Genomic DNA, 25074 nt, shown 5'->3' on the forward strand with positions numbered 1-25074 from the left:
CTTGCCTCAAAATAAGTGGCACAAAATCTTGACTTGCCTCCACAACCTGCACATTTTGTTAGTAACCTAAAGAGATCAAAAATATTATTTGTATCTTAACAAACATGAATAATTTATTCCTCTAGAGAAAGAAAACTACAAATCAAGTTGATGGAAATAAAAGAAAAACTAAGTGCAAAAAAAGAGCCAGCAAAGCAACCAATTGAACTCCAATAATGCATGTATTAGCAACAGCATACAGAATGACAACAAACCAAGTCACAGGAATGAAATTAATAAATCATCACACATTCAAAATAAAATAAAGGCTAAAATACACTATCGGTCCCCTATAATGCTCAATCCGCAATTTAGGTCCCCCTATTTCCAAATCAAGACATTCAATCCCCCTATTTTTCAAAATCAGCAATTTTCGTTCTTCTGTTAGTTGATCGTTAATTTATTATCCATGGTCAAACGTTGAGTGAAAAATAAAAGTATCTAGGAGACCAGGCAAATAGAAGCAAAAGCAAAAGCCATCACAAACTAAAACCCTCACCTGACCAGACTCCCAGGTTAAGTAGAAGTTTCCCCGACTTGAGACTACAACATACCTTCCATCTGTAGAGCGATCGACAGTAGTGAAAGTTCCAGTGAAGTAGCTTGCACCACTAATACCAATAGAAACTGTTCTGAAGAAGCAACAAAGATAGATAAATGCCTTGACCTTGCCACATAAAAATGAAAATATCTAGCAATTTACATAATATGAAAGATGCCCAAATGAATGACTTTTAGAAGTATATAATCAAAGAAGTCAACCTTCTTCATGAATAACATCATTGACACTCGTCCTATAGCAAAAGTCTTCGACAACAAATAAAGTTTATCCAGTTGTTGTTGCCGTGTGTTCAAATGATTTCCAATATAAATACACTACACACATCATTTCTCTTTTTTTTCGCCAATAAGTAAAAAAGGAATAATCCTGCCTAGGTTAGCTTTGCTATTCTTAGCCGGTCCCAAGCCCGGATAAAAGGAGAGGGTTGTGTTAGGCTTTCGACAGCCAACGTTAAACTTTGTCGAATCTCTATGACATGGATCAATTACGTAATAATGTGAATGCTAGGTCGTTGCCCGGAAGCAACGCGCTGTATGGCTCGAGTACAGTGTCAAAAGAGCAAGGGCCGCTGCATCGCCGCCCGGATGTAGTGAAAAGTAAGCAAGGGTTCCCACATTTTCGTGAACGGGTGTGGGTAAAGAAGCTAGTTCATGACAGGAGGATTCGCTTTGGTACATGGAATATAGGCACACTTACTGGAAAATCTATGGAAATAGTGGATGTTATGGTGAGGAGGAAGATCAATTTTATGTGCCTACAAGAAACTAAGTGGACAGGTGAAAAAGCGAAAGAATTAGACAACTCGGGATTTAAGCTGTGGTATACGGGAAAAATCAGATCAAGAAATGGGGTAGGGATTATTGTGGACAAGGAGTGGAAGAAGGATGTCGTGGATGTAAGAAGAGTAGGAGATCGTATCATAGCCTTAAAATTGGTAGTGGGACAGGACACCTTTAATGTTATTAGTGGGTACGCACATCAGGTTGGGTTAGCAGAACACTTTAAGGTAAAATTTTGGGAGGATCTAGAAGGGGTACTTCAGGATATACCCCAAGTAGAGAAAGTTTTCCTAGGAGGGGATCTCAATGGACATGTAGGTAGCGTGGCTAGAGGTTTTGAGGGGGTGCATGGGGGTTTTGGCCTAGGGGAGATGAATGGGGAGGGTAAATCCATCTTGGAGTTTTCGGAGGCTTTGGATCTTTCTATAGCCAATACATGGTTTAAGAAAAGAGAGGAACATCTTATCACTTACAAAAGTGGAGGGACATGTTCTCAGATAGATTTCTTCCTTATCAGGAAGTCTGATAGGAAGTATTGCTTGAACTGTAAAGTTATCCCGGGAGAGAGCTTGACTACCCAACATAGAGTTTTGGTTATGGATGTAAGAATTAGAGATAGGGCAAAGAGAAAAAGTCCTATGGTAGCACCAAGGATCAAATGGTGGCACTTGAAGGGTGAGAAACAAGGAATCTTCCAACAAAAGATATGGGAGGGATGGTGTGGACAATCACAAGGAAGTGCAAATGATATGTGGAACAAGATGTCCCAAGAGATTATTAAAGTGGCTAAAGAGACGTTGGGTGAATCTAGAGGTTTTGGACCTAGGGGTAAAGAATCGTGGTGGTGGAATGAAAATGTTCAGAGCAAAGTTAGAGTAAAAAATGAGTGTTTCAAGGAGTGGTCTAGGTGTAGAAATTCTGAAACTTGGGATAAGTATAAGATAGCTAGAAATGAAACCAAAAAGGCGGTGAGTGAGGCAAGAGCCCAAGCTTTTGACGGACTATACCAAGCTCTAGGAACCAGGGACGGAGAAAGATCTATATATAGGCTTGCTAAGGATAGAGAGAGGAAGACTAGAGATTTGGATCAAGTAAAGTATGTTAAGGATGAAGAAGGCAAAGTCTTAGTGCATGAAAAAGATATCAAGGAAAGGTGGAAGGCGTATTTCCACAACTTATTTAATGATGGATATGGATATGACTCTAGCAGTCTAGACACAAGAGAAGAGGACCGGAACTATAAGTACTATCGTCGGATTCAGAAACAGGAAGTAAAGGAAGCGTTGAAAAGAATGAGTAACGGTAAGGCGGTGGGGCCAGACAACATACCTATTGAAGTGTGGAAAACTCTTGGAGATAGAGGTCTTGAGTGGCTCACCGAACTCTTTAACGAAATTATGAGGTCAAAACGCATGCCGGAGGAATGGAGGAGAAGCACGTTAGTGCCAATCTATAAGAACAAGCGGGATATACAAAATTGTGCAAATTATAGGGGAATCAAGCTCATGAGTCATACCATGAAATTATGGGAAAGAGTGATCGAACGGAGATTAAGAAAGGAGACTCAAGTTACTGAGAATCAATTTGGTTTCATGCTGGGAAGGTCGACCATGGAAGCGATTTATTTATTACGGCGGGTGATGGAGCAATATCGCATGGCCCAACAAGACTTGCACTTGATTTTTATTGACTTGGAGAAAGCGTATGATAGAGTGCCTAGAGAGATTTTGTGGAAAGCTCTAGAGAAGAAAGGGGTTAGGGTTGCATATATTCGAGCTATCCAAGATATGTATGATAGGGTATCGACTAGTGTTAGGACACAGGGTGGAGAGTCAGACGATTTTCCCATCACAATTGGTTTGCATCAAGGGTCAACCCTTAGCCCCTACCTTTTTACCTTAATTCTGGATGTCCTCACGGAACAAATCCAAGAGATAGCGCCGAGATGCATGCTTTTTGCAGATGACATAGTCCTCCTTGGAGAGTCGAGGGAGGAGTTGAATGAGAGGTTAGAAACTTGGAGACGAGCTCTAGAAACACATGGCTTTCGCCTAAGCAGAAGCAAATCGGAGTATATGGAATGTAAGTTCAACAAAAGAAGGAGGGTTTCTAACTCAGAGGTGAAAATAGGAGACCATATTATCCCTCAAGTCACACGGTTTAAATATCTTGGGTCTGTAATACAGGATGATGGGGAAATTGAAGGGGATGTGAATCATCGCATTCAAGCAGGATGGATGAAATGGAGAAAAGCATCGGGGGTGTTATGTGATGCAAAGGTACCGATCAAGCTAAAGGGAAAGTTTTATCGGACTGCGGTAAGACCGGCGATTTTGTACGGAACAGAATGTTGGGCGGTCAAGAGCCAACATGAGAATAAAGTAGGTGTAGCGGAGATGAGGATGTTGCGGTGGATGTGTGGTAAGACTCGACAGGATAAAATTAGAAACGAAGCTATTAGAGAGAGGGTTGGAGTAGCGCCTATTGTAGAGAAGATGGTGGAAAATAGACTTAGGTGGTTTGGGCATGTAGAGAGAAGACCGGTAGACTCTGTAGTGAGGAGAGTAGACCAGATGGAGAGAAGACAAACAATTCGAGGCAGAGGAAGACCCAAAAAGACTATAAGAGAGGTTATCAAAAAGGATCTCGCACTTAATGATTTGGATAGAAGTATGGTACTTGATAGAACATTATGGCGGAAGTTGATCCATGTAGCCGACCCCACCTAGTGGGATAAGGCGTTGTTGTTGTTGTTGTTGTTGTAAGTAAAAAAGGAATATTATGAACAATTAAAAATTGAAAATATAAATAAAAATATGTAAACAGGGATAAAAGTATGCAGCAGAAAGAGTTTATAATTAGCAAGGAACTGACTGTGATCAGGTAGACAAATAATATAGAACACTAACCAAATCCATTATTCATACCATCATCTCTCTCTTGCTTCTTCTGCTTTTCCTTTGGTGTGGACTTCACCTGGACAACTATATCAAGAGATGTAAAATATTGACTAAAAGAATGAAATAGGGAAGCAAAAGTTTGCAGTCACATCAAATAACAGTGAAAATTCAGTACAATGGATATATTGTAAAATGATAGAAGTCCTTTTTTAATGTAAAAATACATAAATGGGTTGGTGCACAAAGCAGTGGTATAATTTTATCATGCCTAATACCAGGTCCCATGCTCTCACTGTCTGGATTATTGGAGGCGTGCCCCCAGTTTCCCTTTCCTCTATGTTCTCCAAGTATAATGTATCCTGCATTAAATTTGATGATGATGACTGATGAAGTTTGAATGAATATTAGGTGGAGAGGAAGAAGATTTTAAAATGCTTTGCAAAATGAATATTGAAATGGATGTAATTCTACATATTTTATTTCTGCGCTTCTCTGTTTTTCAAATCTGTTTGTGATGATGGGGCTGTTGATTTTAACGTTAAAGTTAAAGCTCACTCGTATGATATTTCTAATCTACTGAAAGTATAAAAACCCATCAAGTCAAACTCATCTTATAATTTCGTTTTATATCTACATGCTATAATTTATATATGTGTTATTATTCAATTATTTTCCATCAGTAAAAACTTCGATGAGACCAAATCATAAATTTTCTCATAATCCACTTTAATAATCAAGCATCTCCTTCTCTTCCTCCTAACTTCATCTACCACCTAATTGGCCACAACACTTTGAAGTAGGTTTTTTCTCTCCCCAAAACACACTTCATCTCTTGGCAATGACCCTTGGGAGGAATTTTTTTTATCCTATTTCCTAGTACCTTGACCACAATCTTTCTTATTATTTGCTTATGTATGAAAAATAAAAATAAACATCTTTTAATTTACCCTTTCAATCCTATTCCCCTAAATCTAAATCTGACCAAAATGTACCTTTCATACTCTTTAATTGGCTCCTAAATTCCCAGCAGTCTGAGTCCGCAGTATCCACACCTTAGCGGTGGCTGATCCGACCCCCTTCGATAAGACATCTTGATACCTTAATTTATCAATCTGTATCACTTCTAGTTGTTATCACTCCGCTAAGAAACAAAAAGGTGAAACATTAAATTAAATAGCAAAAACCTTAAGGAAAAAAAAAATAGACGATAATTATAGGAAATGATGGCAAATCAGAAAACTGACCCTTCAAAATTCTGTTATAATAATCACTTTTCAATTGGAAAGGAAAACACATATTAAGCTTGGTTATTTGGCACAGTCAGAGATAAAAAAAAAAATTCTTTCGTCTCTACCCCTTGTCTCTCACTATCCCTTTGTGTGTGAGATATTAAGATCTAAGGGAGCATAAGATGCAAGGTTGAATGTGATTATACTATTCTTATGATCCATCATAAAGAGAAAAGTTTATTCCATATGCAGTGAAAAGTTGAATATCCATGAAACCCCATATAAACTGCATCCAAATGAATTGCAGAAAGGAAATCAGTATGCAAACAAAATTCCCCAAAAGCACTAGTTCTATTATCAGTAATAAACACAAGTAAAACCAACTTTCCAAAATCAAAACTTCAAAGAAAAACCAAAATCCCAATTGCAAGAAAGTGCCTATAAACACACCTCCAAAGGCCATGGATGAAACTCTGCCACAAATGCAGTGATATCGTTGTTTCTGCAAGGCACACCAATCAAGAAGGAAAATTTCTTCGGTTTTCCCACTATCTCTGACCAACCCAACATGCAGAAAAGCAAAAAGGATGAACTTTTACATGAAAATCATGTTGTGGACAACTAACCATGTGGGAGAGAGTGTGAATAGGAACATTAAATTTACCTCTTAATTATAAAGGATAATATTTAAAACAGAAAAAACAAAAGCGAGTGTCAGCAATCAGCAAGTCCAAGTGACAATAAAATAAAATAAAATTCAAGCTGGGTAAGAAACAAAGCCTGGTTTGGAAAACTGTTCTTAAACCCAAAATCCTAGTCTTTCATGTGTAACTACAGTACCACTGGTACTCTTTCAAATCTATAATACATAATTACTTTTGCTGAGCAAAAAAAAAAAAAAACCCAAAATCCTAGTCTAGAATTGGAGCAGGTTATTCTGAGTGATGGCAATAGCACAAACACATGGTGGGCAAATAAATAATAAAGAAAAAAAATACGTTTTTACTATTAGAATGAATCTACTATAATCGTAACGGGAAAAAAGAAGAGAATGAAAGCAAGAAAGAAAAAAGTGAACTTACAGAAATTACGGAGCAGATGCTTGACGTATTGGGCATTCATTTGGAATTGTATACTACAACAACAGTGAAAAAACCAAAGTGTCGGCATGCATCAAGGATATCAGGTACAAACAATTCTATTTCACTATCTAAAATCGGCGTCGTTCAATTTTAACAGCTACCTTTCTACCAAATGGCGATTCATGATTTGAATTTTCACAAACGCGTTCCTCTAATTCTCCCGTAATAATAATAATTTAAAAGAAAATCCTAGTCTAGAATTGGAACACGCTATTCTGAGTGGTGGCAATAGCACAAACAATTGGGCAAGGCGGCACGTGCATCATGAGCAATCAGCTTCTCTCTTTTCCTGCTGAAGAAGCTGATCAGAAGCATATTTTTTAGTTTGCACATATATATTGTCTGTTTTCTCATCATATCAGTAAATGGCTCAGAGTGAATTTGAACTCCGGAACCTCACATTTTGGGGAAAGGTATTTCCTCATTATATATAAAATATATATACACGCCATTAAGCAGTAACAGATTAGTGTGTCAGTAGAAAACTGCTAAAGAACTCTGAACATTGTAAAAATATTCATATGAGAAAGTTAAATTTATAGGTAAATTAATAAATCAAAATGACGCGACATCACAAAGGCACTGACTGTCAAGTTACCAAAAATGTGCAGTCAGTTAAAATAGGAACCAATCAAATTAAACAAAACATTTTCTTCAGAGCAATAAAGATAGCAACAAAAAAGAAATTTAGTGTCAGTCAATTGATGTTGATTATGGTCAGAGAGTATGCTTTATATTTACTTCTAACCCATAAGCTAGAGACACACAACAATCAGAAGTTATGAACTAAGCAAGAATAGCCACAAAAACCATAAAGGATAAACAAAATCCTACCTTCAAGTAGATGTCTATAGCTCTGTACAGACCATCATGATTTGGTCTAGCCAAATCAGGAATGGATTGTGATTAGAAGCTAAAATACAGAGTGCAATGAATAGAATTTTAAAGTGGGACTTGTAAGTTGTAACACAAACTTTATATCAATTTCAGTTTGTCAATTGAATTAATAACCAAAGAAAAAAAATCATACAACATTTCAAACATGCTTAGGCTCCATTGAGATAAATAATATCTAAATTATAGTTTAATAGACTTTCTTTACTCAAGTGCTGAATACAAAGCTTCCAACAGAACCTTCTGTGAACAAAGCTTGGTTTATATTATATGCAGTTTCTGTCAGAATAATGCATTAAAATTGGTGCATTTGTAATAATTTATCAGATCATCTCACCATCAAACCAAGTCTTGTGCATTCTTCAACAATAAGCGATGCCCGAACAGTGTAAATATTGGCACTTTCTTTCAGGGAGTTTCATAATTCATTGGCTTGATCCAACTGATAAAACGAGACAAACATAACAAGAACAAACACTTCAGACAAATACAACAGAGAAACATAACAACTAGAAATAACCTGGCAAATGAATAATTTTCTTCTTTTTTCTATGGTACATGAATTAAATTTCCCAAAATCTAAGGTGTTCGGCAACCATCAAAGCTAGATATCTAGCTGAAATGGAGCTTATTTTTAGATCTAGACCATTTGGTTATTTAAATTTTAAAAATCATGTTCATCTTATAACTGATTTTGAGATAGAATTTGTACTTAAAAACCTCAACACAGAGTTGGCTTTCTTCTAGTCTACACTTTTCCAAACTTTCATTCCCTTTTATTCTTCCTCACAGAGTCACTGTAGACTAAGATAAAGGCATAAAGACCTACACATCCAAAACTCAATCATCCTGCAAAAAAAATTACATATCATAAAATGAATTTGAATTAGTTTTTTTGTTAGAGCTGTAATAAAAAGACTATAAACAATTCATAAACTTCACCTAATGTAGCACGAATAGAGTTCATACGTGCTGTCTTCGCTCTTTTAATAAAATGATGAATTTTAGTACAAAGTAAGTGGGCAAGAGTACTGTCTGTGATTCAAGACCAAAGGGACCTTGTGTGCAGTGTTATAAAACTCAGACTGGACCAGCAAGTCCAAACGGTTAAACCGGAACCCGGGCATAGCACCGGTTCGGATCACATATCAAATCTGATATGCATCTAACTCGGTGCCATGGAATCAACCCAACACTGAACCAGTAAGAACTAGGAAACTCGGTCTAGTCGGATACACTCAATTTCCCGGTTGTACTCTCTCACTTTCCAATACACTTTAGTCTGTCTATTATATCTACTTTCACACAGTCCTATACCTGCCTATTGTTCTCACACGCTGCCCAATGTTTGTTTATTGCTTTCTCGCATAGCCCAGTACATTGCTTTTTTTGTTGTTTACGCTACTTTTTGTTGTTTGTGAACACCTGAATATAAAAATAGAGAAAAACAACACAAAATAGGATTTGAACCAAAGGTCATCAACTTTTCTAAAATATTTAAAGCCACTGCACATTTTGACTTGCCTCAAAATAAGTGGCACAAAATCTTGACATGCCTCCAAAACCTGCACATTTTGTTAGTAACCTAAAGAGATCAAAAATATTATTTGTATCTTAACAAACTTGAATAATTTATTCCTCTAGAGAAAGAAAACTACAAATCAAGTTGATGGAAATAAAAGAAAAACTTAGTGCAAAAAAAGAGCCAGCAAAGCAACCAATTGAACTCCAATAATGCATGTATTAGCAACAGCATTCAGAATGACAACAAACCAAGTCACAGGAATGAAATTAATAAATCATCACACATTCAAAATAAAATAAAGGCTAAAATACATTGTTGGTCCCCTATAATGCTCAATCCGCAAATTTGGTCCCCCTATTTTTCAAAATCAGCGATTTTGGTTCTTCTGTTAGTTGACCGTTAATTGAGTATCCATGGTCAAACGTTGAGTGAAAAATAAAAGCATCTAGGAGACCAAAATTGCAGATCGAGCATTATAGGGGGACCAAAAATGTATTTTAGCCTAAAATAAATTCATGAAAATAAGGACATCCCTGTCAAACAAGCAATATTAATGAAACATACAGCAGGAAGAAGGTTGGAAACCGCAGTGCCTGATGATGTTATGGCTGCTGCTGGAATGTGAGATCCTCTTCCATATCCAACAGCATGATATGCAAGTGAACGCTCATCGAAGCATGAAATACATGTGATTAATTTGTGACTTGCAGCAGCAACAGCAAGAGGGAAACACCTAGATCCAGGAGCAATACACAAACACTAAACGAAAGAATAAATCAGAATCATGCATTAATATTGGTGCATTTGTAATAATTTATCAGATCATCTCACCACCAAAACCAAGTCTTGTGCATTCTTCAACAATAAGCGATGCCCGAACAGTGTTAATATTGGCACTTTCTTTCAGGGAGTTTGATAATTCATTGGCATGATCTATCTGATAATACAAGAGACAAACATAACAAGGACAAACACTTCAGACAAATGCAACAGAGAAACATAACAACTATAAATAACATGGCAAATGAATAATTTTCTTTTTTTTTCCGTGGTACAAGAATTAATTTTACCAAAATCTAAGGTGTTCGGCAACCATCAAAGCTAGATATCTAGCTGAAATGGAGCTTATTTTTAGAACTAGACCATTTGGTTATTTAAATTTTAAAATTCTTGTTCATCTTATAGTTGATTTTGAGATAGAATTTGTTCTTAAAAAGCTCAACTCTAAGTTGGCTTTCTTCTAGTCTAAAATTTTCCAAACTTTCATTCCCTTTTATTCTTCCTCTCTCACAGAGTCATCGCAGAATAAGATAATGGCGTAAAGACCTACCCATCCCAAAGTCAATCATCCTGCAAAAAAAATTAAATATTATAAATTGAATTTGAGAGGACGAGCCCTGGTGCAGCGGTAAAGTTGTGCCTTGGTGACTTGTTGGTCATGGGTTCGAATCCGGAAACAGCCTCTTTGCATATGCAAGGGTAAGGCTGCGTACAATATCCCTCCCCCATACCTTCGCATAGCGAAGAGCCTCTGGGCAATGGGGTACGAAGTTTTTTTTTATTATAAATTGAATTTGAATTAGTTTTTTTTGTTAGAGCTGTAATAAAAAGACTATAAACAATTCGTAAACTTCACCTAATGTAACATGAATAGAGTTCATACGTGCTGTCTTCGCTCTTTTAATAAAATGATGAATTTTAGTACAAAGTAAGTGGGCAAGAGTACTGTCTGTGATTCAAGACCAAAGGGATCTTGTGTGCAGTGTTATAAAACTCAGACTGGACCAGCAAGTCCAACCGGTTAAACCGGAACCCGGGCATAGCACCGGTTCGGGTCACATATCAAATCGGATATGCATCTAACTCGGTGCCAAGGAATCAACCCAACACTGAACCAGTAAGAACTGGGAAACTCGGTCTAGTCGGATACACTCAATTTCCTGGTTGAACTCTCTCACTTTCCAATACACTTTGGTCTGTCTATTATATCTACTTTCACACAGTCCTATACCTGGCTATTGTTCTCACACACTGCCCAATGTTTGTTTATTGCTTTCTCGCATAGCCCAGTACATTACTTTTTTTCTTGTTTACGCTACTTTTTGTTGTTTGTGAACACGTGAATATAAAAATAGAGAAAAACAACACAAAATAGGATTTGAACCAAAGGTCATCAACTTTTCTAAAATATTTAAAGCCACTGCACATTTTGACTTGCCTCAAAATAAGTGGCACAAAATCTTGACTTGCCTCCACAACCTGCACATTTTGTTAGTAACCTAAAGAGATCAAAAATATTATTTGTATCTTAACAAACTTGAATAATTTATTCCTCTAGAGAAAGAAAACTACAAATCAAGTTGATCGAAATAAAAGTAAAAACTAAGTGCAAAAAAAGAGCCAGCAAAGCAACCAATTGAACTCCAATAATGCATGTTTTTTTTTTTTTGCTCAGCAAAAATAGATATATTATATATTAGAAGTACCAGAGGTACTAAGGATTCAAATGATTCCACATTGTGGAACTGATTGGTAGTACATAACCAAACTGCAAACTCGTGGAATATTACATAAATTCATTATCTTTCCTCCCACCTAATTCCAATAATGCATGTATTAGGTACAGCATACAGAATGACAACAAACCAAGTCACAGGAATGAAATTAATAAATCATCACACATTCAAAATAAAATAAAGGCTAAAATACACTATTGGTCCCCTATAATGACCAGACTCCCAGGTTAGGTAGAAGTTTCCCCGACTTGACACTAGAACATACCTTCCATCTGGAGAGCAATCGACAGTATTGAAAGTTCCGGTGCAGTAGCTTGCACCACTAATACCAGTAGAAACTATTCTGAAGAAGCAACAAAGATAGATAAATGCCTTGACCTTGCCACATAAAAATGAAAATATCTAGCAATTTACATAATATGAAACATGCCCAAATGAATGAGTTTTTGAAGTATATAATCAAAGAAGTCAACCTTCTTCATGAATAACATCATTGACACTCGTCCTATAGCAAAGGTCTTCGAAAACAAATAATGTTTATCCAGTTGCTGTTGCCGTGTGTTCAAATGATTTCCAATATAAATACGCTACCAACATCATTTCTCTTTTTTTCCCCAATAAGTAAAAAAGGAATATTATGAACAATTCAAAATTGAAAATATAAATAAAAATATGTAAACAGGGATAAAAGTATGCAGGAGAAAGAGATTATAATTGGCAAGGAACTGACTGTGAACAGGTAGACAAATAATATAGAACATTACCCACATCCATTATTCATACCATCATCTCTCTCTTGCTTCTTCTGCTTTTCCTTTCGTGTGGACTTCACCTGGACAGCTATATCAAGAGATGCAAAATATTGACTAAAAGAATGAAATAGGGAAGCAAAAGTTTGCAGTCTCATCAAATAAAAGTGAACAATCAGTACAATGGATATATTATAAAATGATAGAAGTCCTTTTTTAATGTAAAAATACGTAAATGGGTTTGGTGCACAAAGCAGTGGTATAATTTTATGATGCCTAATACCAGGTCCCATGCTCTCACTGTCTGGATTATTGAAGGCGTGCCCCCAGTTTCCCTTTCCTCTATGTTCTCCAAGTATAATGTATCCTGCATCAAATTTGATGATGATGACTGATAAAGTTTGAATGAATATTAGGTGGAGGGGAAGAAGATTTTAAAATTCTTTGCAAAATGAATATTGAAATGGATGTAAGTCTACATATTTTATTTCTGGGCTTCTCTGTTTTTCAAATCTGTTTGTGATGATGGGGCTGTTGATTTTAACGTTAAAGTTAACGCTCACTCGTATGATATTTCTAATCGACTGAAAGCATAAAATCCCATCAAGTCAAACTCATCTTATAATATCGTTTTATATCTACATGCTATAATTTATATATGTGTTATTATTCAATTATTTTCAATCAATAAAAACTTCGATTCGATGAGACCAAATCATAAATTTTCTCATAATCCACTTTAATAATCAAGCATCTCCTTCTCTTCCTCCTAACTTCATCAACCACCTAATTGGCCACAACACTTTGAAGTAGGTTTTTTCTCTCCCCAAAACACACTTCATCTCTTGGCAATGACCCTTGGGAGGACTTTTTTTTATCCTATTTCCTAGTACCTTTACCACAATCTTTCTTATTATTTTCTTATGCATGAAAAATAAAAATAAAAATCTTTTAATTTACCCTTTCAATCCTATTCCCCTAAATCTAAATCTGTCCAAAATGTACCTTTCATACTCTTTAATTGGCTCCTAAATTCCCAGAAGTCTGAGTCCGCAGTATCCACCTTATCGGCGGCTGAACAGAACCCCTTCAATAAGACATCTTGATACCTTAATTTATCAATCTGTATCACTTCTAGCTGTTATCACTCCTGTAAGAAACAAAAAGGTGAAACATTAAATTACATAGCAAATACCTTCAGGAAAAATAAAATAGACGATAATTATAGGAAATGATGGCAAATCAGAAAACTGACCCTTCACAATTCTGTTATAATAATCACTTTTCAATTGGAAAGGAAAACACATATTAAGCTTGGTTATTTGGCACAGTCAGAGATAAAAAAAAAAATTCTTTCGTCTCTACCCCTTGTCTCTCACTATCCCTTTGTGTGTGAGATATTAATATCTAAGGGAGCATAAGATGCAAGGTTGAATGTGATTATACTATTCTTATGATCCATCATAAAGAGAAAAGTTTATTCCATATGCAGTGAAAAGTTGAATATCCCATGAAACCCCATATAAACTGCATCCAAATGAATTGCAGAAAGGAAATCAGTATGCAAACAAAATTCCCCAAAAGCACTGGTTCTATTATCAGTAATAAACACAAGTAAAACCAACTTTCTAAAATCAAAACTTGAAAGAAAAACCAAAATCCCAATTGCAAGAAAGCGCCTATAAACACACCTCAAAAGTCCATAGATAAATGCCTTGACCTTGCCACATAAGTATCTAGCAAAAGTATCTAACAAAGATAGATAAATGAAAATATCTAGCAATTTACATAATATGAAAGATGCCCAAATGAATGAGTTTTTGAAGTATATAATCAAAGAAGTCAACCTTCTTCATGAATAACATCATTGACACTCGTCCTATAGCAAAAGTCTTCGAAAACAAATAAAGTTTAACCAGTTGCTGTAGCCGTGTGTTCAAATGATTTCCAATATAAATACACTACACACATCATTTCTCTTTTTTTCCCCAATAAGAAAAAAAGGAATACTATGAACAATTCAAAATTGAAAATATAAATAAAAATATGCAAACAGGGATAAAAGTATGCAGGAGAAAGAGTTTATAATTGGCAAGGAACTGACTGTGATCAGGTAGACAAATAATATAGAACATTAACCAAATCCATTATTCATACCATCATCCCTCTCTTGCATCTTCTGCTTTTCCTTTGGTGTGGACTTCAACTGGACAACTATATCAAGAGATGCACAATATTGACTAAAACAATGAAATAGGGAAGCAAAAGTTTGCAATCTCATCAAAGAAAAGTGAACAATCAGTACAATGGATATATTATAAAATGATAGAAGTCCTTTTTTAATGTAAAAATACGTAAATGGGTTTGGTGCACAAAGCAGTGGTATAATTTTATGATGCCTAATACCAGGTCCCATGCTCTCACTGTCTGGATTATTGGAGGCGTGTCCCCAGTTTCCCTTTCCTCTATGTTCTCCAAGTATAATGTATCCTGCATCAAATTTGATGATGATGACTGATGAAGTTTGAATGAATATTAGGTGGAGGGGAAGAAGATTTTAAAATGCTTTGCAAAATGAATATTGAAATGGATGTAAGTCTACATATTTTATTTCTGGGCTTCTCTGTTTTTCAAATCTGTTTGTGATGATGGGGCTGTTGATTTTAACGTTAAAGTTAACGCTCACTCGTATGATATTTCTAATCGACTGAAAGCATAAAATCCCATCAAGTCAAACTCATCTTATAATATCGTTTTATATCTACATGCTATAATTTATATATGTGTTATTATTCAATTATTTTCCAACAATAAAAACTTCGATTCGATGAGACCAAATCATAAATTTTCTCATAATCCACTTTAATAATCAAGCATCTCCTTCTCTTCCTCCTAACTTCATCTACCACCTAATTGGCCACAACACTTTGAAGTAGGTTTTTTCTCTCCCCAAAACACACTTCATCTCTTGGCAATGACCCTTGGGAGGACTTTTTTTTATCCTATTTCCAAGTACCTTTACCACAATCTTTCTTATTATTTTCTTATGCATGAAAAATAAAAATAAAAATCTTTTAATTTACCCTTTCAATCCTATTCCCCTAAATCTAAATCTGTCCAAAATGTACCTTTCATACTCTTTAATTGGCTCCTAAATTCCCAGCAGTCTGAGTCCGCAGTATCCACCTTATCGGCGGCTGAACGGAACCCCTTCGATAAGACATCTTGATACCTTAATTTATCAATCTGTATCACTTCTAGCTGCTATCACTCCTGTAAGAAAAGAAAAGGTGAAACATTAAATTACATAGCAAATACCTTCAGGAAAAAAAAAATAGACGATAATTATAGGAAATGATGACAAATCAGAAAACTGACCCTTCACAGTTCTGTTATAATAATCACTTTTCAATTGGAAAGGAAAACACATATTAAGCTTGGTTATTTGGCACAGTCAGAGATAAAAAAAAAATTCTTTCGTCTCTACCCCTTGTCTCTCACTATCCCTTTATGTGTGAGATATTAAGATCTAAGGGAGCATAAGATGCAAGGTTGAATGTGATTATACTATTCTTATGATCCATCATAAAGAGAAAAGTTTATTCCATATGCAGTGAAAAGTTGAATATCCCATGAAACCCCATATAAACTGCATCCAAATGAATTGCAGAAAGGAAATCAGTATGCAAACAAAATTCCCCAAAAGCACTGGTTCTATTATCAGTAATAAACACAAGTAAAACCAACTTTCTAAAATCAAAACTTGAAAGAAAAACCAAAATCCCAATTGCAAGAAAGCGCCTATAAACACACCTCAAAAGTCCATAGATAAATGCCTTGACCTTGCCCAATAAGTATCTAGCAAAAGTATCTAACAAAGATAGATAAATGAAAATATCTAGCAATTTACATAATATGAAAGATGCCCAAATGAATGAGTTTTTGAAGTATATAATCAAAGAAGTCAACCTTCTTCATGAATAACATCATTGACACTCGTCCTATAGCAAAAGTCTTCGAAAACAAATAAAGTTTAACCAGTTGCTGTAGCCGTGTGTTCAAATGATTTCCAATATAAATACACTACACACATCATTTCTCTTTTTTTCCCCAATAAGAAAAAAAGGAATACTATGAACAATTCAAAATTGAAAATATAAATAAAAATATGCAAACAGGGATAAAAGTATGCAGGAGAAAGAGTTTATAATTGGCAAGGAACTGACTGTGATCAGGTAGACAAATAATATAGAACATTAACCAAATCCATTATTCATACCATCATCCCTCTCTTGCATCTTCTGCTTTTCCTTTGGTGTGGACTTCAACTGGACAACTATATCAAGAGATGCACAATATTGACTAAAACAATGAAATAGGGAAGCAAAAGTTTGCAATCTCATCAAAGAAAAGTGAACAATCAGTACAATGGATATATTATAAAATGATAGAAGTCCTTTTTTAATGTAAAAATACGTAAATGGGTTTGGTGCACAAAGCAGTGGTATAATTTTATGATGCCTAATACCAGGTCCCATGCTCTCACTGTCTGGATTATTGGAGGCGTGTCCCCAGTTTCCCTTTCCTCTATGTTCTCCAAGTATAATGTATCCTGCATCAAATTTGATGATGATGACTGATGAAGTTTGAATGAATATTAGGTGGAGGGGAAGAAGATTTTAAAATGCTTTGCAAAATGAATATTGAAATGGATGTAAGTCTACATATTTTATTTCTGGGCTTCTCTGTTTTTCAAATCTGTTTGTGATGATGGGGCTGTTGATTTTAACGTTAAAGTTAACGCTCACTCGTATGATATTTCTAATCGACTGAAAGCATAAAATCCCATCAAGTCAAACTCATCTTATAATATCGTTTTATATCTACATGCTATAATTTATATATGTGTTATTATTCAATTATTTTCCAACAATAAAAACTTCGATTCGATGAGACCAAATCATAAATTTTCTCATAATCCACTTTAATAATCAAGCATCTCCTTCTCTTCCTCCTAACTTCATCTACCACCTAATTGGCCACAACACTTTGAAGTAGGTTTTTTCTCTCCCCAAAACACACTTCATCTCTTGGCAATGACCCTTGGGAGGACTTTTTTTTATCCTATTTCCAAGTACCTTTACCACAATCTTTCTTATTATTTTCTTATGCATGAAAAATAAAAATAAAAATCTTTTAATTTACCCTTTCAATCCTATTCCCCTAAATCTAAATCTGTCCAAAATGTACCTTTCATACTCTTTAATTGGCTCCTAAATTCCCAGCAGTCTGAGTCCGCAGTATCCACCTTATCGGCGGCTGAACGGAACCCCTTCGATAAGACATCTTGATACCTTAATTTATCAATCTGTATCACTTCTAGCTGCTATCACTCCTGTAAGAAAAGAAAAGGTGAAACATTAAATTACATAGCAAATACCTTCAGGAAAAAAAAAATAGACGATAATTATAGGAAATGATGACAAATCAGAAAACTGACCCTTCACAGTTCTGTTATAATAATCACTTTTCAATTGGAAAGGAAAACACATATTAAGCTTGGTTATTTGGCACAGTCAGAGATAAAAAAAAAATTCTTTCGTCTCTACCCCTTGTCTCTCACTATCCCTTTGTGTGTGAGATATTAAGATCTAAGGGAGCATAAGATGCAAGGTTGAATGTGATTATACTATTCTTATGATCCATCATAAAGAGAAAAGTTTATTCCATATGCAGTGAAAAGTTGAATATCCCATGAAACCCCATATAAACTGCATCCAAATGAATTGCAGAAAGGAAATCAGTATGCAAACAAAATTCCCCAAAAGCACTGGTTCTATTATCAGTAATAAACACAAGTAAAACCAACTTTCTAAAATCAAAACTTGAAAGAAAAACCAAAATCCCAATTGCAAGAAAGCGCCTATAAACACACCTCAAAAGTCCATAGATAAATGCCTTGACCTTGCCCAATAAGTATCTAGCAAAAGTATCTAACAAAGATAGATAAATGAAAATATCTAGCAATTTACATAATATGAAAGATGCCCAAATGAATGAGTTTTTGAAGTATATAATCAAAGAAGTCAACCTTCTTCATGAATAACATCATTGACACTCGTCCTATAGCAAAAGTCTTCGAAAACAAATAAAGTTTAACCAGTTGCTGTAGCCGTGTGTTCAAATGATTTCCAATATAAATACACTACACACATCATTTCTCTTTTTTTCCCCAATAAGAAAAAAAGGAATACTATGAACTATTCAAAATTGAAAATATAAATAAAAATATGCAAACAGGGATAAAAGTATGCAGGAGAAAGAGTTTATAATTGGCAAGGAACTGACTGTGATCAGGTAGACAAATAATATAGAACATTAACCAAATCCATTATTCATACCATCATCCCTCTCTTGCATCTTCTGCTTTTCCTTTGGTGTGGACTTCAACTGGACAACTATATCAAGAGATGCAAAATATTGACTAAAAGAATGAAATTGGGAAGCAAAAGTTTGCAATCTCATCAAAGAAAAGTGAACAATCAGTACAATGGATATATTATAAAATGATAGAAGTCCTTTTTTAATGTAAAAATACGTAAATGGGTTTGGTGCACAAAGCAGTGGTATAATTTTATGATGCCTAATACCAGGTCCCATGCTCTCACTGTCTGGATTATTGGAGGCGTGCCCCCAGTTTCCCTTTCCTCTATGTTCTCCAAGTATAATGTATCCTGCACCAAATTTGATGATGATGACTGATGAAGTTTGAATGAATATTAGGTGGAGGGGAAGAAGATTTTAAAATGCTTTGCAAAATGAATATTGAAATGGATGTAAGTCTACATATTTTATTTCTGGGCTTCTCTGTTTTTCAAATCTGTTTGTGATGATGGGGCTGTTGATTTTAACGTTAAAGTTAACGCTCACTCGTATGATATTTCTAATCGACTGAAAGCATAAAATCCCATCAAGTCAAACTCATCTTATAATATCGCTTTATATCTACATGCTATAATTTATATATGTGTTATTATTCAATTATTTTCCATCAATAAAAACTTCGATTCGATGAGACCAAATCATAAATTTTCTCATAATCCACTTTAATAATCAAGCATCTCCTTCTCTTCCTCCTAACTTCATCAACCACCTAACTGGCCACAACACTTTGAAGTAGGTTTTTTCCCTCCCCAAAACACACTTCATCTCTTGGCAATGACCCTTGGGAGGACTTTTTTTTATCCTATTTCCTAGTACCTTTACCACAATCTTTCTTATTATTTTCTTATGCATGAAAAATAAAAATAAAAATCTTTTAATTTACCCTTTCAATCCTATTCCCCTAAATCTAAATCTGTCCAAAATGTACCTTTCATACTCTTTAATTGGCTCCTAAATTCCCAGCAGTCTGAGTCCGCAGTATCCACCTTATCGGCGGCTGAACGGAACCCCTTCGATAAGACATCTTGATACCTTAATTTATCAATCTGTATCACTTCTAGCTGTTATCACTCCTGTAAGAAACAAAAAGGTGAAACATTAAATTACATAGCAAATACCTTCAGGAAAAAAAAAAATAGACGATAATTATAGGAAATCATGGAAAATCAGAAAACTGACCCTTCACGATTCTGTTATAATAATCACTTTTCAATTGGAAAGGAAAACGCATATTAAGCTTGGTTATTTGGCTCAGTCAGAGATAAAAAAAAAAATTCTTTCGTCTCTACCCCTTGTCTCTCACTATCCCTTTGTGTGTGAGATATTAAGATCTAAGGGAGCATAAGATGCAAGGTTGAATGTGATTATACTATTCTTATGATCCATCATAAAGAGAAAAGTTTATTCCATATGCAGTGAAAAGTTGAATATCCATGAAACCCCATATAAACTGCATCCAAATGAATTGCAGAAAGGAAATCAGTATGCAAACAAAATTCCCCAAAAGCACTGGTTCTATTATCAGTAATAAACACAAGTAAAACCAACTTTCCAAAATCAAAACTTTAAAGAAAAACCAAAATCCCAATTGCAAGAAAGCGCCTATAAACACACCTCAAAAGTCCATAGATAAATGCCTTGACCTTGCCACATAAGTATCTAGCAAAAGTATCTAACATAGATAGATAAATGAAAATATCTAGCAATTTACATAATATGAAAGATGCCCAAATGAATGAGTTTTTGAAGTATATAATCAAAGAAGTCAACCTTCTTCATGAATAACATTATTGACACTCGTCCTATAGCAAAAGTCTTCGAAAACAAATAAAGTTTATCCAGTTGCTGTTGCCGTGTGTTCAAATGATTTCCAATATAAATACACTACACACATCATTTCTCTTTTTTTCCCCAATAAGTAAAAAAGGAATACTATGAACAATTCAAAATTGAAAATATAAATAAAAATATGTAAACAGGGATAAAAGTATGCAGGAGAAAGAGTTTATAATTGGCAAGGAACTGACTGTGATCAGGTAGACAAATAATATAGAACATTAACCAAATCCATTATTCATACCATCATCCCTCTCTTGCATCTTCTGCTTTTCCTTTGGTGTGGACTTCAACTGGACAACTATATCAAGAGATGCAAAATATTGACTAAAAGAATGAAATAGGGAAGCAAAAGTTTGCAATCTCATCAAAGAAAAGTGAACAATCAGTACAATGGATATATTATAAAATGATAGAAGTCCTTTTTTAATGTAAAAATACGTAAATGGGTTTGGTGCACAAAGCAGTGGTATAATTTTATGATGCCTAATACCAGGTCCCATGCTCTCACTGTCTGGATTATTGGAGGCGTGCCCCCAGTTTCCCTTTCCTCTATGTTCTCCAAGTATAATGTATCCTGCATTAAATTTGATGATGATGACTGATGAAGTTTGAATGAATATTAGGTGGAGGGGATGAAGATTTTAAAAGGCTTTGCAAAATGAATATTGAAATGGATGTAAGTCTACATATTTTTATTTTTTTTTTTGCACAGCAAAAATCTGATAATATTAATAGGGGTCAGTACTAGTTGTACTGAAAAAACATATTATACAAGGCAGAAACTGCCATCCCCAACTACAAAAAATTAACCACAATAGGTGGTTACCCAAACAACAGAAACCCCTAAGACATTTCCTCCTTTAAGCAAGACGACCATTGATTAAAATGTATATGGAAATCTTTCTCCATGCAATTGATCCAGGACCAAGTTAGAAATAAAGCTTCATCCATGACTTTTTCAGAGCATAAATCCTGGTTATTAAACACCAAGGCATTTCTATGCTTCCAAATTGCTTCCATGATTTTATGTTTGGGTGCAGCCTGCATGGTTCTTTTCTAGACTCCACTTAGTCTATATCGGAACCAATTGCAAGGGCATACAACCATTTGTATTTCAGTACCTCTGGTACTCAGTTCATATATATAATTACCTATCTTTGCTGATCAAAAAAAAAAAACAAAACATGAAAACCTTAAAACCCCTAACCCGAAACAAACAACAAATTCAACAACAAAGTAGCTGCCTCGGTAAAGTTAAAACCAAACTACTAAGAAATTCTCAGAACTAGTACAACGCAAAACAGAATCATAAACAAATATAGAACAAACCAATCCTAGGTTTGAGCTTCTAATTGACAAGTCTTCATGTGTAAGTGACTAAATCTAAAGACTTGAAAAGAATCTGATTACCTTGAGACGTCTCCATGCAGAACCGGGCCACCTAATACTATTGATATCTTCATTTCCAATTATCGTACCTGCATGTCCAGTTACTCAAACAAAAAGGCAATAGACCAGGTTACAAAAAGTTTCCTTGTAGATACTATAACTACCATTAAAAGCTTTTGTAAGTTTTTTTTTCCTTAGGGATAAATGCATTTCAAAATAAACCATGCATGACTTAGCCATCTTGTCAGCACTTGCTACCTCAAAACCATCTCTTCTAATGGAACTCTTTAACCTGCTCCATTACAGAGGCAGCATGAACACTGCAAGTGATCAATATCAGAATTCAGAAGCTACGAACTAAACACTGCAAGCATGTTGTATCTCCAACCACAGAGGCAGCAAAGAGAGAGGAAAATGAAACACATAGAAAAATCAAAGAGGAGGGAGTTGATGTTTTTATTTTTTCAGAACCCAAGAAGAAAAGGATCCTCTAGATTATAGGAAACAAAGAGAAAGGCCCAAACAAACCATAATGAAAGATTCCCTTTTTTCATTCACAAAGGTGTAAAAACTGATACAAAAAAGAATTTGACCATTTAACTTTAAATATTCCAAATTACATGAAAAATGATAGAAGCAGGGAATGATGGTAAATAAAACAACAAAAACCGAAAAGATATCAAAAAGGCATACCAGGCACCTGGTCTAGAGAAACTTGAAGCGAATAATGGGCTTCTTGAAAAGTAGAGAAGGAAAATTCATCCCATGCAAGGGTCATTGACAGAATGGAAACACTTTCCAGCTCATCTAACTCAATCTGGGAGCGGCTAAAGAATTAGTATTTAAAGTTATTAAAGTAATGGCAATAAGATTGTTGAACCTTTACCTGAGGGATGAAAAACCAAAAAGAACCTTTCTTTCTGGTGACTCACATTATCATCCAAATTGACATAGAGTGATTTAGAGTCGGCATCGTTCTTGGAAACATAAATGAGAGGAAAGACCGAGGAGGAGTGGGGTTGGGAGCAAAACAAAGTGAAGGTCTTAGGACTGGGAGGGAGCGCCACCTGAAACCTAAGGAATCCAGTAGGGGAAGAAGGGGAAGGAGAATTCAAGATTTGGAGAGCCTCCTTCAGTTTCTCAAGTCCCTCCTCCAATGTCAACGCCGGAGACAGAGTCCGCGTCACGCACTGCTCGAAAACCACTTCCTTTTCCAAAACGTCGTCTTTTAGGGGCACAGGTCCATCCAGCCTCACTCCGACTCTGACTCCACTAACCTCACTCCGACTCCGACTGCACACTCTCCCACTTCCCATTCCCAAACCATTACCGCCTCCCTCAAGCAAAAACATTGCTCCATTGCACACCCTCCACCCTCCCAACGCGGACACCGCCAAATTCATGGCTAACGGTTATGAAACGAAACCCTCACTCTCTATATATAAAATAAAAACACCAACATAATTATAAGATTCTACATTATATTATTGATATTGGTAACAATAGGAGAGAAATAATCATTATTACATTTACCTTTTATTCACTATCTATATATAAAAGAAAACTACCAACATAATTATAAAATTGAACATCTTATATTATTGACATTAAGCAAAAATAGAAGAAAAAGAGTCTATTTAAGGGCTTTTTTACTAAGGGGTAAAAAAAATTAATATTCGAATCGGAAATATATTTTAAAAGAATACTTAAAGGTAAATCGTATCAGGTGTTAGAGGACTTCTAACTGAAATCGTAAAGATATTTATGACTTACAAATGTTATTTTTTTTTTACTTTAAAGTCGGATATTTTTAAAACGGAAGTCATATTTTGTTATAAATTTTCATTTTTTAAATGCTTTTTTACTATTTGTAGACATGTTTTTGTTATGTTAATTTTTTTTTTCTTTTTGTAAATTTGTTTTTTCTTTTAAATTTAATATTTTTTATGGATTTATTTTTATTTTAAATAAAAAAGTTAAAAAAATATATTTAAATATATATTAAATAATATTAAGTTGATTTTATTAGTATATTTTTTATGATTTTATTTGATATATTATTATTTTATTTTAATGTTTTATTATTTAAAACATGTTATATATATTTTTAATATAGTTTACTTTAAATATTATTGATTCTTCAGTAGCCATCTATAAAAATTATTAATTAGTAAAGAATCATTGGATGACATGTAACGTAAAAAAAAACTTTTAAAAAAATTATGATAATATGACTCTAAGAAACACGTCAAAATCAAAGAACCAATTGATTGCTTGGATGTAACAGATGCACCAAGGTGAGAATGAACCTTTCTTGTATCAGCTTCACCGGAGTGAACCGTAACAGTTCATGCTGCAACTAAACACTAATATTCTAACACAAAATAATAATTTAACAAAATTAATTTAACATGTATAATAATTTATGTAACTAACTCGTAAATTAATAATAACTAAACACTATTATTCTAAAACCTAAAATAATAATTTAACAACATTAATATATCATGTATAATAATTTATCTAACTAAACCGTAAATTTAATGATATTTGTTATTCGCTTTTTCTATGGTTTGAACGTCAAAGAATTCAAAAAAAATTATATCGTGCAGCAGTTCCACGGAATAACACATCAAAAAAGGAGCACAAAATCAAAAAAACTATCATTTAAATCCTTACAACTATGGTTAAGTACCCTTGTTCTGCATTTTTTTTAAATTATGTCTAAAGGATTAACGATATTTGTGACTCACTTTTTTTATGGTTTGAACGTCAAAGAATCCAAAAAAAAATTATATCGTGCATCAATTCCATGGAATAACACCTCAAAATAGAAGCACAAAATCAAAAAAACTATAATTTAAACCCTTGCAACTATGGTTAAGTACCCAAGTTCTGCATTTTTTTTTAAATTATGTTGAACACATTAAGGATATTTGTGACTCTCATTTTCTATGGTTTGAACGTCAAAGAATCCAAAAAAAAAATATCGTACAGCAGTTTCATGGAATAACACCTCAAAATTGAAGCACAAAATCTAAAAAACTATGATTTGAACTCTTGTAAC

The 25074-nt window shown here is 34.6% G+C and overlaps 1 protein-coding gene across 46 annotated transcripts; it reads right to left on the bottom strand.

Annotated features, from left to right (window-relative positions):
- LOC114406844 lies at positions 1–23433 on the bottom strand. 46 transcript variants are annotated; one of them, XR_003665525.1, is made up of 16 exons: positions 22894–23433; positions 22708–22824; positions 22266–22327; positions 22029–22096; positions 20860–21192; positions 19708–19852; positions 18986–19069; positions 18737–18793; positions 17586–17730; positions 16864–16947; positions 16615–16671; positions 15464–15608; positions 14742–14825; positions 14475–14549; positions 539–671; positions 1–46 (listed from the first exon to the last, which is right to left on the bottom strand). XR_003665525.1 is itself a non-coding variant. In XM_028369683.1 (12 exons), exons 5-11 carry the CDS (start codon positions 19712–19714, stop codon positions 9763–9765), a joined length of 429 nt encoding a protein of 142 aa, XP_028225484.1. In that variant the 5' UTR covers positions 19715–19852; positions 20860–21192; positions 22029–22327; positions 22701–22824; positions 22894–23433; the 3' UTR covers positions 9069–9110; positions 9635–9762. The 46 variants fall into 46 exon arrangements, 3 of the variants coding, with proteins under 3 accessions (XP_028225484.1, XP_028225476.1, XP_028225491.1); XR_003665519.1 differs by having other exon boundaries at positions 22701–22824; XR_003665522.1 differs by having other exon boundaries at positions 20860–20916; positions 21109–21192; positions 22029–22327; positions 22701–22824.
- Positions 23434–25074: the final 1641 nt, after the last annotated feature.

This window comes from Glycine soja, chromosome 1 (genome assembly GCF_004193775.1).
Source record: "Glycine soja cultivar W05 chromosome 1, ASM419377v2, whole genome shotgun sequence".
NCBI lineage: Eukaryota > Viridiplantae > Streptophyta > Magnoliopsida > Fabales > Fabaceae > Glycine > Glycine soja.

Excerpts from the sequence above, each read along its gene's own strand:
- LOC114406844 (XM_028369675.1), bottom strand. Across the intron at positions 12,427-18,985 it reads CAGTGAGAGCATGGGACCTG|CTGTCCAGGTGAAGTCCACA; the intron begins GTATTAGGCATC and ends CTCTTGATATAG. Across the intron at positions 11,350-11,851 it reads GATTGCTCTCCAGATGGAAG|GTTACTAACAAAATGTGCAG; the intron begins GTATGTTCTAGT and ends TGATCTCTTTAG.